At 40.7% G+C, this 16294-nt stretch overlaps 1 protein-coding gene and 1 pseudogene across 1 annotated transcript in view; both read right to left on the bottom strand.

Moving 5' to 3' along the window:
• The window catches only part of prkar2ab (protein kinase, cAMP-dependent, regulatory, type II, alpha, B), a 106342-nt gene that overhangs the window by 85146 nt on the left and 4902 nt on the right, over nucleotides 1–16294 (bottom strand). Inside the window, exons 3-10 of the mRNA XM_067415144.1 lie at nucleotides 15139–15174; nucleotides 14834–14962; nucleotides 13576–13693; nucleotides 13351–13504; nucleotides 12974–13075; nucleotides 12830–12904; nucleotides 2652–2717; nucleotides 2442–2580 (exon numbers count right to left, since the gene is read on the bottom strand). Of these exons, the coding sequence (XP_067271245.1) occupies nucleotides 2442–2580; nucleotides 2652–2717; nucleotides 12830–12904; nucleotides 12974–13075; nucleotides 13351–13504; nucleotides 13576–13693; nucleotides 14834–14962; nucleotides 15139–15174 (819 nt within the window). The remainder of the gene's footprint in view (nucleotides 1–2441; nucleotides 2581–2651; nucleotides 2718–12829; nucleotides 12905–12973; nucleotides 13076–13350; nucleotides 13505–13575; nucleotides 13694–14833; nucleotides 14963–15138; nucleotides 15175–16294) is intronic.
• LOC137040693 (keratin-associated protein 10-6-like) lies at nucleotides 13872–14773 on the bottom strand (annotated as a pseudogene).

Raw genomic sequence — 16294 nt, 5'->3', positions numbered from 1 at the left:
TAGTATACACTGTCGTAATTTAGAATTTTTGTCCATTTTGACTCCACTCGATAATTCAATCATTTCACTTTTATGTAATAGTATACACTGTCGAAATTTAGAAATTTAGTGCATTTTGACTTCATGTGATAATTGAATAATTTCACTTTTTTGTAATAGTATACACTGTCGTAATTTAGGATTTTTGTCCATTTTGACCCCATGTGATAATTGAATAATTTCACTTTTTTGTAATAGTATACACTGTCGAAATTTAGGATTTTTGTCCATTTTGACCCCATGTGATAATTGAATAATTTCACTTTTTTGTAATAGTATACACTGTCGTAATTTAGGATTTTTGTCCATTTTGACTCCATGTGATAATTGAATAATTTCACTTTTTTGTAATAGTATACACTGTCGTAATTTAGGATTTTTGTGCATTTTGACTTCATGTGATAATTGAATAATTCTATTTGTATGTAATAGTATACACTGTCGTAATTTAGGATTTTTGTCCATTTTGACTCCATGTGATAATTGAATAATTTCACTTTTTTGTAATAGTATACACTGTCGTAATTTAGGATTTTTGTCCATTTTGACTCCATGTGATAATTGAATAATTTCACTTTTTTGTAATAGTATACACTGTCGTAATTTAGGATTTTTGTGCATTTTGACTTCATGTGATAATTGAATAATTCTATTTGTATGTAATAGTATACACTGTCGTAATTTAGGATTTTTGTCCATTTTGACTCCATGTGATAATTGAATAATTTCACTTTTTTGTAATAGTATACACTGTCGAAATTTAGAATGTTTGTCCATTTTGACCTAATGTGATAATTGAATAAATTCACTTTTATGTAATAGTATACACTGTCGAAATTTAGAATTTTTGTCCATTTTGACTCCATGTGATAATTGAATAATTTCACTTTTTTGTAATAGTATACACTGTCGAAATTTAGAATTTTTGTCCATTTTGACTCCATGTGATAATTAAATAATTTCACTTTTTTTTAATAGTATACACTGTCGAAATTTAGGATTTTTGTCCATTTTGACCCCATGTGATAATTGAATAATTTCACTTTTTTGTAATAGTATACACTGTCGTAATTTAGGATTTTTGTCCATTTTGACCTAATGTGATAATTGAATAATTTCACTTTTTTTTAATAGTATACACTGTCGAAATTTAGGATTTTTGTCCATTTTGACCCCATGTGATAATTGAATAATTTCACTTTTTTGTAATAGTATACACTGTCGTAATTTAGGATTTTTGTCCATTTTGACTCCATGTGATAATTGAATAATTTCACTTTTTTGTAATAGTATACACTGTCGTAATTTAGGATTTTTGTGCATTTTGACCCCATGTGATAATTTAATAATTCTATTTGTATGTAATAGTATACACTGTCGTAATTTAGGATTTTTGTCCATTTTGACTCCATGTGATAATTGAATAATTTCACTTTTTTGTAATAGTATACACTGTCAAAATTTAGGATTTTTGTCCATTTTGACTCCATGTGATAATTGAATAATTTCACTTTTTTGTAATAGTATACACTGTCGTAATTTAGGATTTTTGTCCATTTTGACTCCATGTGATAATTGAATAATTTCACTTTTATGTAATAGTATACACTGTCGTAATTTAGAATTTTTGTCCATTTTGACTCCACTCGATAATTCAATCATTTCACTTTTATGTAATAGTATACACTGTCGTAATTTAGAAATTTAGTGCATTTTGACTTCATGTGATAATTGAATAATTTCACTTTTTTGTAATAGTATACACTGTCGTAATATAGAATTTTTGTCCATTTTGACTCCATGTGATAATTGAACAATTCTATTTGTATGTAATAGTACACACTGCCGAAATTTAGATATAGTATATGATATCAGCTGGCCAATAAGAGGTGGATGATGTCATGTGGCCAGTGTAAATAGTTAAATTCAGCATTTCTCTGTCACCTGTAAGGATGCGTTCAGGATCTGACAACATGGTTTAAAAAAGGTTGTATTGATCCTTTGAACTTGTTGGGACACTAAAATTTAAACTAAATATACAAATACATTGTATTACTAAACTAAATTAACTATATCAACTTTATTACTGATCTGTCCGCATTGTAACAATATGATCATTGAAATAAGCTGATAACATCGCCATTTTCTCCAGAGCGGCTGTACAGTCAAATCAAATTCTGTTGCATTATTTTCTGTTAACTCTGTGAAGCTGCTTTGAAACAATCTGCATTGTCTTGACTAAAGGGTTAGTAACGTACGGTACTTCTGGTTAATCTGGCTTAATATTTCCTTTAACTCAAGTAGAGTTAGCCCATGATTCCCATCAATCTGTCAGGACCTGGTCTCTCTCTCTATATGGAAGCGGTTGAAGAGATGAATGAGCATCAGTCTGGTGTTCTTACCTAAACACCGGGTCTCTCCGGCCGCATACACTGACGCCGCTCGCGGTTTATTGGTGACTAGAGCCAGCTCACCGAAATACTGGCCGCGGGTGCAGCGAGCTACCTCCACCTCCTGGTTTGACCTCTGACCTGCATTAGTCTACAGAGACAGGAGTGTGTGAGTGAGAGTTGGGCCGAGGACGAGCATCTGTGTGTGTGTGAGGTTCTTACTTTGCTCTTGATCATGATCCGGACTTCTCCAGACTCCACGATGTAGAAACAGTCGGCCGAATCGCCCTGAGAGGAACCACAAAACACCTGCTTTAGGCTCATCTCAAAACTACAGCGACCACACCAGAAAACACACACGGACATCACGCAATACAGTCACAACCACCAGAAAATATCACTGCTGTACAGCAGAATGTACCCCTCGTACTCAAATATGAGTTCTTGGACTACATGTATGTTTTTTATATTTTATTACAGTTAAAATATATTTTTATTTCAAGCAATGAAAATGTTTTTTCTTTCCCTCAACACAACAATATTTCTAAAAAAATCTATTTTTTTAGGGCTGTTATTGTAAAAAAAAAAAAAAGATTCAATAGGAAGCTGTTCAAGTTTCATGATTTCAATTAATTAGACATGCTTTTTGATTATTAACAGATTTCTAACCATTAAATCATTATAGTATATATACCATTGAGTCATTTTAGTAATTTGTGTAATGTGGTATGGAGTCAGGCAGTAAGAGAGTCAAAGGTCATTTGGTAGAGTCAGAGGCAGTTTCGTAGAGAGTCAGAGGTAGTTTGGTAGAGTCAGAGGTAGTTTGGTAGAGTCAGAGGTAGTTTAGTAGAGAGTCAGAGGTAGTTTAGTAGAGTCAGAGGTAGTTTGGTAGAGAGTCAGAGGTAGTTTAGTAGAGTCAGAGGTAGTTTGGTAGAGTCAGAGGTAGTTTAGTAGAGTCAGAGGTAGTTTGGTAGAGTCAGAGGTAGTTTGGTAGAGTCAGAGGTAGTTTAGTAGAGTCAGAGGTAGTTTAGTAGAGTCAGAGGTAGTTTGGTAGAGTCAGAGGTAGTTTGGTAGAGTCAGAGGTAGTTTAGTAGAGTCAGAGGTAGTTTGGTAGAGTCAGAGGTAGTTTGGTAGAGTCAGAGGTAGTTTGGTAGAGTCAGAGGTAGTTTAGTAGAGAGTCAGAGGTAGTTTGGTAGAGTCAGAGGTAGTTTGGTAGAGTCAGAGGTAGTTTGGTAGAGTCAGAGGTAGTTTAGTAGAGTCAGAGGTAGTTTGGTAGAGAGTCAGAGGTAGTTTAGTAGAGAGTCAGAGGTAGTTTGGTAGAGTCAGAGGTAGTTTGGTAGAGTCAGAGGTAGTTTAGTAGAGTCAGAGGTAGTTTGGTAGAGTCAGAGGTAGTTTGGTAGAGTCAGAGGTAGTTTAGTAGAGTCAGAGGTAGTTTAGTAGAGTCAGAGGTAGTTTGGTAGAGTCAGAGGTAGTTTAGTAGAGAGTCAGAGGTAGTTTGGTAGAGTCAGAGGTAGTTTGGTAGAGTCAGAGGTAGTTTAGTAGAGTCAGAGGTAGTTTAGTAGAGAGTCAGAGGTAGTTTGGTAGAGTCAGAGGTAGTTTGGTAGAGTCAGAGGTAGTTTAGTAGAGTCAGAGGTAGTTTGGTAGAGTCAGAGGTAGTTTAGTAGAGAGTCAGAGGTAGTTTGGTAGAGTCAGAGGTAGTTTGGTAGAGTCAGAGGTAGTTTAGTAGAGTCAGAGGTAGTTTAGTAGAGAGTCAGAGGTAGTTTGGTAGAGTCAGAGGTAGTTTGGTAGAGTCAGAGGTAGTTTGGTAGAGTCAGAGGTAGTTTGGTAGAGAGTCAGAGGTAGTTTGGTAGAGAGTCAGAGGTAGTTTGGTAGAGTCAGATGTAGTTTGGTAGAGTCAGAGGTAGTTTGGTAGAAAGTCAGAGGTAGTTTAGTAGAGAGTCAGAGGTAGTTTGGTAGAGTCAGAGGTAGTTTGGTAGAGAGTCAGAGGTAGTTTAGTAGAGAGTCAGAGGTAGTTTAGTAGAGTCAGAGGTAGTTTGGTAGAGTCAGAGGTAGTTTGGTAGAGAGTCAGAGGTAGTTTAGTAGAGTCAGAGGTAGTTTGGTAGAGTCAGAGGTAGTTTAGTAGAGAGTCAGGGGTAGTTTATTGACTCTCTCCTTACTAGCACTTTAGACATAGTTGCTCCCCGGCGCTTAAAGAAGATTAAAGCAAATAATCCAACGCCGTGGTACAACGAGCACACTCGGGCCCTTAAAACAGCAGCCAGAAAAATGGAGCGCAGCTGGAAGAAAACAAAACTAGAGGTTTTTCGCAATTTGTGGAAAGAGAGCATGATTGCATACAGAAAGGCCATAAAAACTGCTAGATCTGCTTATTTCTCATCTCTTTTAGAAGAAAACAAACACAACCCTAAGTATTTATTCAATACAGTGGCTAAATTATCAAAAAATAAAGCTTCAGCTTCTGATGTTTGTAAACAACACAGCAGTAATGACTTTATGAACTTCTTTACTAGTAAGATTGATAATATTAGGAATAAAATTATAACCATGCAGCCGTCTATTACAGTATCACTTCAGACAGAGCATTGTAGAGTCACTGAGGAAAAATTACACTCATTCACTACTATAGGAGAACACACACACACACACACACACACACACACACACACTCATTCACTGCTATAGGAGGAGAAGAATTGGCTAAACTTGTAAAATCATCAAAATCAACAACATGTATGCTTGACCCTATACCGACTAGGCTATTAAAAGAGATACTTCCAGAGGTCATAGATCCTCTGCTTAATATCATTAATTCATCTTTGACATTAGGATATGTACCGAAAACTTTTAAGTTGGCTATAATTAAACCACTTATTAAAAAAACGCAACTTGATCCTAAAGAATTAGTCAATTACAGGAAAATCTCGAATCTACCTTTTCTATCAAAAATACTAGAAAAGGCTGTGTCTTCACAATTATGTTCTTTTTTAGAAAGAAATGGTATATGTGAGGATTTCCAGTCAGGATTTAGACCGTATCATAGCGCTGAGACTGCTCTAATTAGAGTTACAAATGATTTACTCCTATCATCTGATCGTGGTTGTATCTCTCTATTAGTGTTACTCGATCTTAGCGCTGCATTTGATACTATCGATCACAATATTCTTCTGAATAGAATCGAAAATTATGTTGGCGTTAGTGGAACTGCTTTGGCATGGTTTAAATCATACTTATCTGACCGTTATCAGTTTGTAGCAGTAAATGAAGAGATGTCACACCGATCACAAGTTCAGTATGGGGTACCGCAAGGCTCAGTGTTAGGACCGCTGCTCTTCACCCTGTATATGCTACCACTGGGAGATATCATTAAGAAGCATGGCGTTAGTTTTCATTGTTATGCTGACGATACTCAGCTCTATATTTCCTCACGCCCTGACGAAACCTACCAATTCACAAGATTAACAGACTGCATAGCTGATATAAAAAATTGGATGAATAGTAATTTTCTGCAACTTAATTCAGATAAAACTGAATTTTTAATTATTGGACAGAAAAGCTCCACAAGTAGTAACCGAGAATACTGTCTAACACTTGATGACTGCTCTGTCAAGCCCTCATCGTCAGTGAGGAACCTGGGTGTGCTCTTTGATACCAATCTTTCATTTGAAAGCCACGTTTCTAGCATCTGTAAAACCGCATTCTATCATCTTAAAAATATATCTAAATTACGGCACATGCTTTCAATGCAAAATGCTGAACAGTTAGTACATGCGTTCATGAGCTCAAGGCTAGATTATTGTAATGCTCTACTGGGTGGTTGCCCTGCTCGCTTAATAAACAAACTCCAGCTAGTCCAAAATGCAGCAGCTAGAGTTCTTACTAGAACCAGGAAGTATGATCATATTAGTCCAGTTCTGTCAACACTGCACTGGCTCCCTATTAAACATCGCATACATTTTAAAATCTTGCTTATTACTTACAAAGCACTAAATAGTTTAGCTCCCCGGTACTTAAGCGAGCTCTTAACACATTATACTCCATCACGTCTATTGCGGTCTCAAAACTCTGGCCAGTTGATAATACCTAGAATATCTAAATCAACTGCAGGCGGTCGATCCTTTTCCTATTTAGCTCCTAAACTCTGGAATAGTCTTCCTAGCATTGTTCGGGAAGCAGACACACTCTGTCAGTTTAAATCTAGACTAAAAACACATCTCTTTACTATGGCATACACACAGAACATTTTTAACTTTCATTATTCAATTCAATTGACTGATTGTTAGGCTGCATTAACTAGGTCAGCCGGAACCGGGAACACTTCCCATAACACCTGATGTACTCGTTACATCATAAAAAGAGTGACATCTACGCTAATGTTAGTCTCTCTGTTTATCCCGAGGTTTATCCCGGATCTGGGCCCTGTCCGGATCGGATGGTGGACCTGCCTGGACATGACCAACGCATCCTGGAGTGTCTGCTGAGCCGTGTCAAATGGTGTCTCCTCCGAATTTTCCTCACTGGCACGACATGCTCAACACCCGTCTGCGGCGCAATAATTCCGATCTTTCATGTATTCATACTCTTGTGTAATTGACGCCCCATCCTAAATAAATCTGTCTCTTCCGTGATACCCTGAAAATTTTGAATAATCCGATCTAATATGATTTCCGACCTGTAAGGTTGCCAGAATAATAATCTTACACGGTGTGTTAATAGGCCAGAGGAGAACTGGCACCCCGACTGAGTCTGGTTTCTCCCAAGGTTTATTTTTCTCCATCACGCCCCGATGGAGTTTCGGTTCCTTGCCACTGTCGCCTTTGGCTTGGCTTGCTCAGTTGGGGACACTAAAAATATGATTAAAGTTATTCAACTTATTATACAAATAAAATATATGAATTAGGTCTTATTTAATTCTATAAACTATAATACTGATCTGCCAACATTGTCGCTATATGATAAATTAAAATAAGCTGATAACATCACTGTTTTCTCCAGTACGACTGTACAGCCAAATCTAATTTTGTCGCAATATTATCCTGTTTGACACTGTGAAGCTGCTTTGACACAATCGTGATTGTAAAAGCGCTATATAAATAAAGTTGATTGATTGATTGATAGTTTAGTAGAGAGTCAGAGGTAGTTTAGTAGAGAGTCAGAGGTAGTTTAGTAGAGTCAGAGGTAGTTTGGTAGAGTCAGAGGTAGTTTAGTAGAGAGTCAGGGGTAGTTTAGTAGAGAGTCAGAGGTAGTTTAGTAGAGAGTCAGAGGTAGTTTAGTAGAGTCAGAGGTAGTTTGGTAGAGTCAGAGGTAGTTTAGTAGAGAGTCAGAGGTAGTTTAGTAGAGAGTCAGAGGTAGTTTAGTAGAGAGTCAGAGGTAGTTTAGTAGAGTCAGAGGTAGTTTGGTAGAGTCAGGGGTAGTTTAGTAGAGAGTCAGGGGTAATTTAGTAGAGAGTCAGAGGTAGTTTGGTAGAGTGAGAGGTAGTTTAGTAGAGTCAGAGGTAGTTTGGTAGAGTCAGAGGTAGTTTAGTAGAGAGTCAGGGGTAGTTTAGTAGAGAGTCAGAGGTAGTTTAGTAGAGAGTCAGAGGTAGTTTAGTAGAGTCAGAGGTAGTTTGGTAGAGTCAGAGGTAGTTTAGTAGAGAGTCAGAGGTAGTTTAGTAGAGTCAGAGGTAGTTTGGTAGAGAGTCAGAGGTAGTTTGGTAGAGTCAGAGGTAGTTTGGTAGAGAGTCAGAGGTAGTTTGGTAGAGTCAGAGGTAGTTTGGTAGAGTCAGAGGTAGTTTGGTAGAGTCAGAGGTAGTTTGGTAGAGTCAGAGGTAGTTTGGTAGAGTCAGAGGTAGTTTGGTAGAAAGTCAGAGGTAGTTTGGTAGAGAGTCAGAGGTAGTTTGGTAGAGTCAGAGGTAGTTTGGTAGAGTCAGAGGTAGTTTGGTAGAGAGTCAGAGGTAGTTTGGTAGAGAGTCAGAGGTAGTTTAGTAGAGAGTCAGAGGTAGTTTAGTAGAGAGTCAGAGGTAGTTTGGTAGAGAGTCAGAGGTAGTTTAGTAGAGTCAGAGGTAGTTTGGTAGAGTCAGAGGTAGTTTAGTAGAGAGTCAGAGGTAGTTTAGTAGAGAGTCAGAGGTAGTTTAGTAGAGAGTCAGAGGTAGTTTGGTAGAGTCAGAGGTAGTTTAGTAGAGAGTCAGAGGTAGTTTGGTAGAGTCAGAGGTAGTTTAGTAGAGAGTCAGAGGTAGTTTGGTAGAGTCAGAGGTAGTTTAGTAGAGAGTCAGAGGTAGTTTGGTAGAGAGTCAGAGGTAGTTTAGTAGAGTCAGAGGTAGTTTGGTAGAGTCAGAGGTAGTTTAGTAGAGAGTCAGAGGTAGTTTAGTAGAGAGTCAGAGGTAGTTTAGTAGAGTCAGAGGTAGTTTAGTAGAGAGTCAGAGGTAGTTTAGTAGAGAGTCAGAGGTAGTTTAGTAGAGAGTCAGAGGTAGTTTGGTAGAGTCAGAGGTAGTTTAGTAGAGAGTCAGAGGTAGTTTAGTAGAGAGTCAGAGGTAGTTTAGTAGAGTCAGAGGTAGTTTAGTAGAGAGTCAGAGGTAGTTTGGTAGAGTCAGAGGTAGTTTAGTAGAGAGTCAGAGGTAGTTTAGTAGAGTCAGAAGTAGTTTAGTAGAGTCAGAGGTAGTTTAGTAGAGAGTCAGAGGTAGTTTGGTAGAGTCAGAGGTAGTTTAGTAGAGAGTCAGAGGTAGTTTAGTAGAGAGTCAGAGGTAGTTTAGTAGAGAGTCAGAGGTAGTTTGGTAGAGTCAGAGGTAGTTTGGTAGAGTCAGAGGTAGTTTAGTAGAGAGTCAGAGGTAGTTTAGTAGAGAGTCAGAGGTAGTTTGGTAGAGTCAGAGGTAGTTTAGTAGAGAGTCAGAGGTAGTTTAGTAGAGAGTCAGAGGTAGTTTAGTAGAGAGTCAGAGGTAGTTTGGTAGAGTCAGAGGTAGTTTGGTAGAGTCAGAGGTAGTTTAGTAGAGAGTCAGAGGTAGTTTAGTAGAGTCAGAGGTAGTTTAGTAGAGAGTCAGAGGTAGTTTGGTAGAGTCAGAGGTAGTTTAGTAGAGTCAGAGGTAGTTTAGTAGAGAGTCAGAGGTAGTTTGGTAGAGTCAGAGGTAGTTTGGTAGAGTCAGAGGTAGTTTAGTAGAGAGTCAGAGGTAGTTTAGTAGAGAGTCAGAGGTAGTTTAGTAGAGTCAGAGGTAGTTTGGTAGAGTCAGAGGTAGTTTAGTAGAGTCAGAGGTAGTTTAGTAGAGTCAGAGGTAGTTTGGTATAGTCAGAGGTAGTTTAGTAGAGAGTCAGAGGTAGTTTAGTAGAGAGTCAGAGGTAGTTTAGTAGAGAGTCAGAGGTAGTTTGGTAGAGTCAGAGGGAGTTTAGTAGAGAGTCAGAGGTAGTTTAGTAGAGAGTCAGAGGTAGTTTAGTAGAGAGTCAGAGGTAGTTTAGTAGAGTCAGAGGTAGTTTGGTAGAGTCAGAGGTAGTTTAGTAGAGAGTCAGAGGTAATTAGGTAGAGTCAGCGGTAGTTTGGTAGAGTCAGAGGTAGTTTGGTAGAGAGTCAGAGGTAGTTTAGTAGAGAGTCAGAGGTAGTTTGGTAGAGTCAGAGGTAGTTTGGTAGAGTCAGAGGTAGTTTGGTAGAGTCAGAGGTAGTTTAGTAGAGTCAGAGGTAGTTTAGTAGAGAGTCAGAGGTAGTTTGGTAGAGTCAGAGGTAGTTTGGTAGAGTCAGAGGTAGTTTGGTAGAGTCAGAGGTAGTTTAGTAGAGAGTCAGGGGTAGTTTAGTAGAGAGTCAGAGGTAGTTTAGTAGAGAGTCAGAGGTAGTTTAGTAGAGTCAGAGGTAGTTTGGTAGAGTCAGAGGTAGTTTAGTAGAGAGTCAGAGGTAGTTTAGTAGAGTCAGAGGTAGTTTGGTAGAGAGTCAGAGGTAGTTTGGTAGAGTCAGAGGTAGTTTGGTAGAGAGTCAGAGGTAGTTTGGTAGAGTCAGAGGTAGTTTGGTAGAGTCAGAGGTAGTTTGGTAGAGTCAGAGGTAGTTTGGTAGAGTCAGAGGTAGTTTGGTAGAAAGTCAGAGGTAGTTTGGTAGAGAGTCAGAGGTAGTTTGGTAGAGTCAGAGGTAGTTTGGTAGAGTCAGAGGTAGTTTGGTAGAGAGTCAGAGGTAGTTTGGTAGAGAGTCAGAGGTAGTTTAGTAGAGAGTCAGAGGTAGTTTGGTAGAGTCAGAGGTAGTTTGGTAGAGTCAGAGGTAGTTTAGTAGAGTCAGAGGTAGTTTGGTAGAGTCAGAGGTAGTTTGGTAGAGTCAGAGGTAGTTTGGTAGAGTCAGAGGTAGTTTAGTAGAGAGTCAGAGGTAGTTTGGTAGAGTCAGAGGTAGTTTGGTAGAGTCAGAGGTAGTTTGGTAGAGTCAGAGGTAGTTTAGTAGAGTCAGAGGTAGTTTGGTAGAGAGTCAGAGGTAGTTTAGTAGAGAGTCAGAGGTAGTTTGGTAGAGTCAGAGGTAGTTTGGTAGAGTCAGAGGTAGTTTAGTAGAGTCAGAGGTAGTTTGGTAGAGTCAGAGGTAGTTTGGTAGAGTCAGAGGTAGTTTAGTAGAGTCAGAGGTAGTTTAGTAGAGTCAGAGGTAGTTTGGTAGAGTCAGAGGTAGTTTAGTAGAGAGTCAGAGGTAGTTTGGTAGAGTCAGAGGTAGTTTGGTAGAGTCAGAGGTAGTTTAGTAGAGTCAGAGGTAGTTTAGTAGAGAGTCAGAGGTAGTTTGGTAGAGTCAGAGGTAGTTTGGTAGAGTCAGAGGTAGTTTAGTAGAGTCAGAGGTAGTTTGGTAGAGTCAGAGGTAGTTTAGTAGAGAGTCAGAGGTAGTTTGGTAGAGTCAGAGGTAGTTTGGTAGAGTCAGAGGTAGTTTAGTAGAGTCAGAGGTAGTTTAGTAGAGAGTCAGAGGTAGTTTGGTAGAGTCAGAGGTAGTTTGGTAGAGTCAGAGGTAGTTTGGTAGAGTCAGAGGTAGTTTGGTAGAGAGTCAGAGGTAGTTTGGTAGAGTCAGAGGTAGTTTGGTAGAGTCAGAGGTAGTTTGGTAGAGAGTCAGAGGTAGTTTGGTAGAGAGTCAGAGGTAGTTTGGTAGAGTCAGAGGTAATTTGGTAGAGTCAGAGGTAGTTTGGTAGAGAGTCAGAGGTAGTTTAGTAGAGAGTCAGAGGTAGTTTGGTAGAGTCAGATGTAGTTTGGTAGAGTCAGAGGTAGTTTGGTAGAGAGTCAGAGGTAGTTTGGTAGAGAGTCAGAGGTAGTTTGGTAGAGTCAGAGGTAATTTGGTAGAGTCAGAGGTAGTTTGGTAGAGAGTCAGAGGTAGTTTAGTAGAGAGTCAGAGGTAGTTTGGTAGAGTCAGAGGAAGTTTGGTAGAGTCAGATGTAGTTTGGTAGAGTCAGAGGTAGTTTAGTAGAGAGTCAGAGGTAGTTTGGTAGAGTCAGAGGTAGTTTGGTAGAGTCAGAGGTAGTTTGGTAGAGAGTCAGAGGTAGTTTGGTAGAGAGTCAGAGGTAGTTTGGTAGAGTCAGAGGTAGTTTGGTAGAGAGTCAGAGGTAGTTTAGTAGAGAGTCAGAGGTAGTTTGGTAGAGTCAGAGGTAGTTTGGTAGAGTCAGATGTAGTTTGGTAGAGAGTCAGAGGTAGTTTGGTAGAGTCAGAGGTAGTTTGGTAGAGAGTCAGAGGTAGTTTAGTAGAGAGTCAGAGGTAGTTTGGTAGAGTCAGAGGTAGTTTGGTAGAGTCAGAGGTTGTTTAGTAGAGAGTCAGAGGTAGTTTGGTAGAGAGTCAGAGGTAGTTTGGTAGAGAGTCAGAGGTAGTTTGGTAGAGTCAGAGGTAGTTTGATAGAGTCAGAGGTAGTTTGGTAGAGTCAGAGGTAGTTTGATAGAGTCAGAGGTAGTTTGGTAGAGTCAGAGGTAGTTTGATAGAGTCAGAGGTAGTTTGGTAGAGAGTCAGAGGTAGTTTGGTAGAGTCAGAGGTAGTTTGGTAGAGAGTCAGAGGTAGTTTGGTAGAGAGTCAGAGGTAGTTTGGTAGAGTCAGAGGTAGTTTGATAGAGTCAGAGGTAGTTTGGTAGAGAGTCAGAGGTAGTTTAGTAGAGAGTCAGAGGTAGTTTAGTAGAGAGTCAGAGGTAGTTTGGTAGAGTCAGAGGTAGTTTGGTAGAGTCAGAGGTTGTTTAGTAGAGAGTCAGAGGTAGTTTGGTAGAGAGTCAGAGGTAGTTTGGTAGAGAGTCAGAGGTAATTAGGTAGAGAGTCAGAGGTAGTTTGGTAGAGAGTCAGAGGTAATTAGGTAGAGAGTCAGAGGTAGTTTGGTAGAGAGTCAGAGGTAATTAGGTAGAGAGTCAGAGGTAGTTTGGTAGAGAGTCAGAGGTAATTAGGTAGAGAGTCAGAGGTAATTAGGTAGAGAGTCAGAGGTAGTTTGGTAGAGAGTCAGAGGTAGTTTAGTAGAAAGTCAGACGTAATCCACCTGCTGTATGATCTGCTCTCCGTCTCTGAAGTTCTTCATCCCCAGGACGTCGACGATCTTCATGCGTTCGGAGAGCTGAGAGACAGAGAGAAACGTCATGAAGCAAACGACTCAAGCACAGGTAAAGATCTGGACTCGACGCACCTGCAGGGACTTGAGCAGCGGCACGCTCTCGATGAAGCGCTCGTACATCTTCCTCTTCTTTGCATTATTCTTCACAATGAGCCTGTGGAACGTGGCTCGGTCCTGACGGCACATAACACACACACTGTCTTACATTCAGTAGGTGTCATTATTCAACACTCAGTGAAGCACTACAGGAATCTCAAAACTTAAGTGTTTTTGGTCATGATGAGTGACAAAATTTTGGTAGTTTGAGCTGATTCGAGACACGAACGCAGTGTTTTCGTGTTTTAGATGTGAAATGAGTTAAAAGTTGGGAAACGGTTTTGAAAAAGTGTCCTAGCGTGAACAAGGAGTCGAGAGCGAGACACAGGAAGCTGAGCTGTAAGTGAGCGCACCAGTGCCCACAGCGCCCCCTCCTGGGTGGCCCTGATGGTGGCGGCGCGCGGCGTGTTGTACATCAGGGCCAGTTCACCGAAGCTGCCTTTATTATCATAGCTCCCCACACAGCAGCTGGAGCCGTCCTTCTGAATCAGGATATCAAACACACCCCTGCAGAGACACAGGCGGTTAGGGGTATTATTATTATTATTATTATTATTATTATTATTATTATTACTCACCTCTCGATGACGTAGAAGTTATCGCCATCATCTCCCTGATTGATGATGCACTCGTGCGGTTTGACCAGCACCTCGAACATGCTGTCCAACACCTCAGCGAACTGATCCTGAGACAGAAAGACAGACAGGCATCAGACAGACAGACAGACAGACAGACAGACAGACAGAGGTGTCAGACAGACAGACAGACAGGTGTCAGACAGACAGGCATCAGACAGACAGACAGACAGACAGACAGAGGTGTCAGACAGACAGACAGACAGGTGTCAGACAGACAGGCATCAGACAGACAGGTGTCAGACAGACAAACAAACGGACAGATAGACAGACAGGGAGACAGGTGTCAGAGAGACAGGCGTCAGACAGACAGGCATCAGACAGACAGACAGACAGACAGACAGACAGACAGACAGACAGAAAGAGAGAAAGAGAGAGAGAGAGAGAGAGAGAGAGAGAGAGAGAGAGAGAGAGAGAGAAAAGAGAGAGAGAGAGAGAGAGAGAGAGAGAGAGAGAGAGAGAGAGAGAGAGAGAGACAGACAGACAGACAGACAGACAGACAGACAGAGACACAGACAGACAAACAGACAGACAGACAGACAGACAGTCAGACAGACAGGTGTCAGACAGACAAACAAACGGACAGATAGAAAAGACAGAGAGACAGGTGTCAGAGAGACAGGCATCAGACAGACAGCCATCGGACAGACAGACAGACAGAGAGAAGAGAGAGAGAGAGAGAGAGAGAGAGAGAGAGAGAGAGAGAGAGAGAGAGAGAGAGAGAGAGTTAGAGAGACAGACAGACAGACAGGCATCAGACAGACAGGTGTCAGACAGACAAACGGACAGATAGACGGACAGAGAGACAGGTGTCAGAGAGACAGGCATCAGACAGACAGACAGACAGACAGACAGACAGAGAGAGAGAGAGAGAGACAGACAGACAGACAGACAGAGACACAGACAGACAAACAGACAGACAGGCATCAGACAGACAGACAGACAGGTGTCAGACAGACAAACAAACAAACAGACAGATAGACAGACAGAGAGACAGGTGTCAGAGAGACAGGCGTCAGACAGACAGGCATCAGACAGACAGACAGACAGACAGACAGACAGACAGAGAGAGAGAGAGACAGAGAGAGACACAGACAGACAGACAGACAGTCAGACAGAGACACAGACAGACAGACAGGTGTCAGACAGACAGGTGTCCCGTGTACAGTGTTTGTGAAGGCTGCTCTTCACCTGCTCCAGTGTTTGAACAGCAGTATGTCCCTGCAGGCCTCCTGCAGACGCTGACGCTGAGCCTCTGTTTTGTGGTGGATGACTGTCGTCTCTGCCGCCTCGTCTTCATCTTCATCAGGGTTATAAGCCTCCGCACACACTGAGGAACAGTCACCAGACAGGACAGGCTATCGCTAAAGCACGCAGTCACTGTTTGAGCAAAGGCTACATCTCTTTTTATCATGCAATTAAAAACACATTCATAATGTTAACAAAAACCATTACAATATCTTCATGATACAAAAAAGTACTGAGAGACACAGAGAAACTCTTTACCTGATACCCGTCTGTTGCATTTACTGGGAGGAGGAGCTAAGCAGACAGACAGAGAGAGAGAGAGAGAGAGAGAGAGAGAGAGAGAGAGAGAGAGAGAGAGAGAGAGAGAGAGAGAGAGAGAGAGAGAGAGAGAGAGACAGATGGAAAGACAAACAGACAGATGGGAATACAGACAGACAAATGGACGGAAAGACAGAGAGAGATGAAGAGAGATGGACGGATGGAAAACAGACAGACAGACAGAGAGAGAGAGAGAGAGAGAGAGAGAGAGAGAGAGAGAGAGAGAGAGAGAGAGAGAGAGAGAGAGAGAGAGAGAGAGAGAGAGAGAGACAGACAAACAGACAGATGGAAAGACAAACAGACAGATGGGAATACAGACAGACAAATGGACGGAAAGACGAGAGAGATGAAGAGAGATGGACGGATGGAAAACAGACAGACAGACAGAGAGAGAGAGAGAGAGAGAGAGAGAGAGAGAGAGAGAGAGAGAGAGGTTTAACAAGCACTTTATTACTCTATGAACCTTACATCATACTACAATCACTGACCATTACTTTAAAAAAGTTTAAATAACATAAAAACTTTACAAATTCACAATAAGCATATCATTTTGTACTATACATAGTACCTCATTAAAACACCATACATCACAAAAGAAAACCACATTATTTGTAAATCTATAATAAGCACATTCAATTTTCCGTCTTCCCTCTACCAACCGTCTAAACATTATTTCAGGATCTATTGTAGCAAGTTGTAGGCCTTTGTTTTTTCTTGTTTTCCAAATTGCCAGTTTAGCCACTCCAATAAGATAATTAAGTAAACATATTTTCCTCCTCATTGAAAAATTGTATTTCATTCCCCCCAATAAAAACTTTATCAGAAAAATCCTCATTAAATCTTATGAACAAGGTCTCAAGTAAACTAAACAGATCTTGTAATCTACTACACCTTAAAAATAAATGTTCTAGGTCTTCCTCCAACCCACAAAATCGACATTCCCCTACTACTGCTGGGTCCAGGTGTGCCACATGTCGGTCTGTAGCTATGGCCCCGTGAATAATCCTCCACTGTAGATCCGCAGTGCGCTTCTCTACAGGGGGTTTTATACAGGGTCCGCCACCTGTCCCGCACCAGAAAGTCTGGTTGTAAGAGC

The sequence above is a fragment of the Pseudorasbora parva genome, chromosome 14 (assembly GCF_024679245.1).
Source record: "Pseudorasbora parva isolate DD20220531a chromosome 14, ASM2467924v1, whole genome shotgun sequence".
NCBI classification, from domain to species: domain Eukaryota; kingdom Metazoa; phylum Chordata; class Actinopteri; order Cypriniformes; family Gobionidae; genus Pseudorasbora; species Pseudorasbora parva.
The sequence above is the reverse complement of the archived record's forward strand: the minus strand, read 5'-3'. Positions and strand labels throughout refer to the sequence as shown.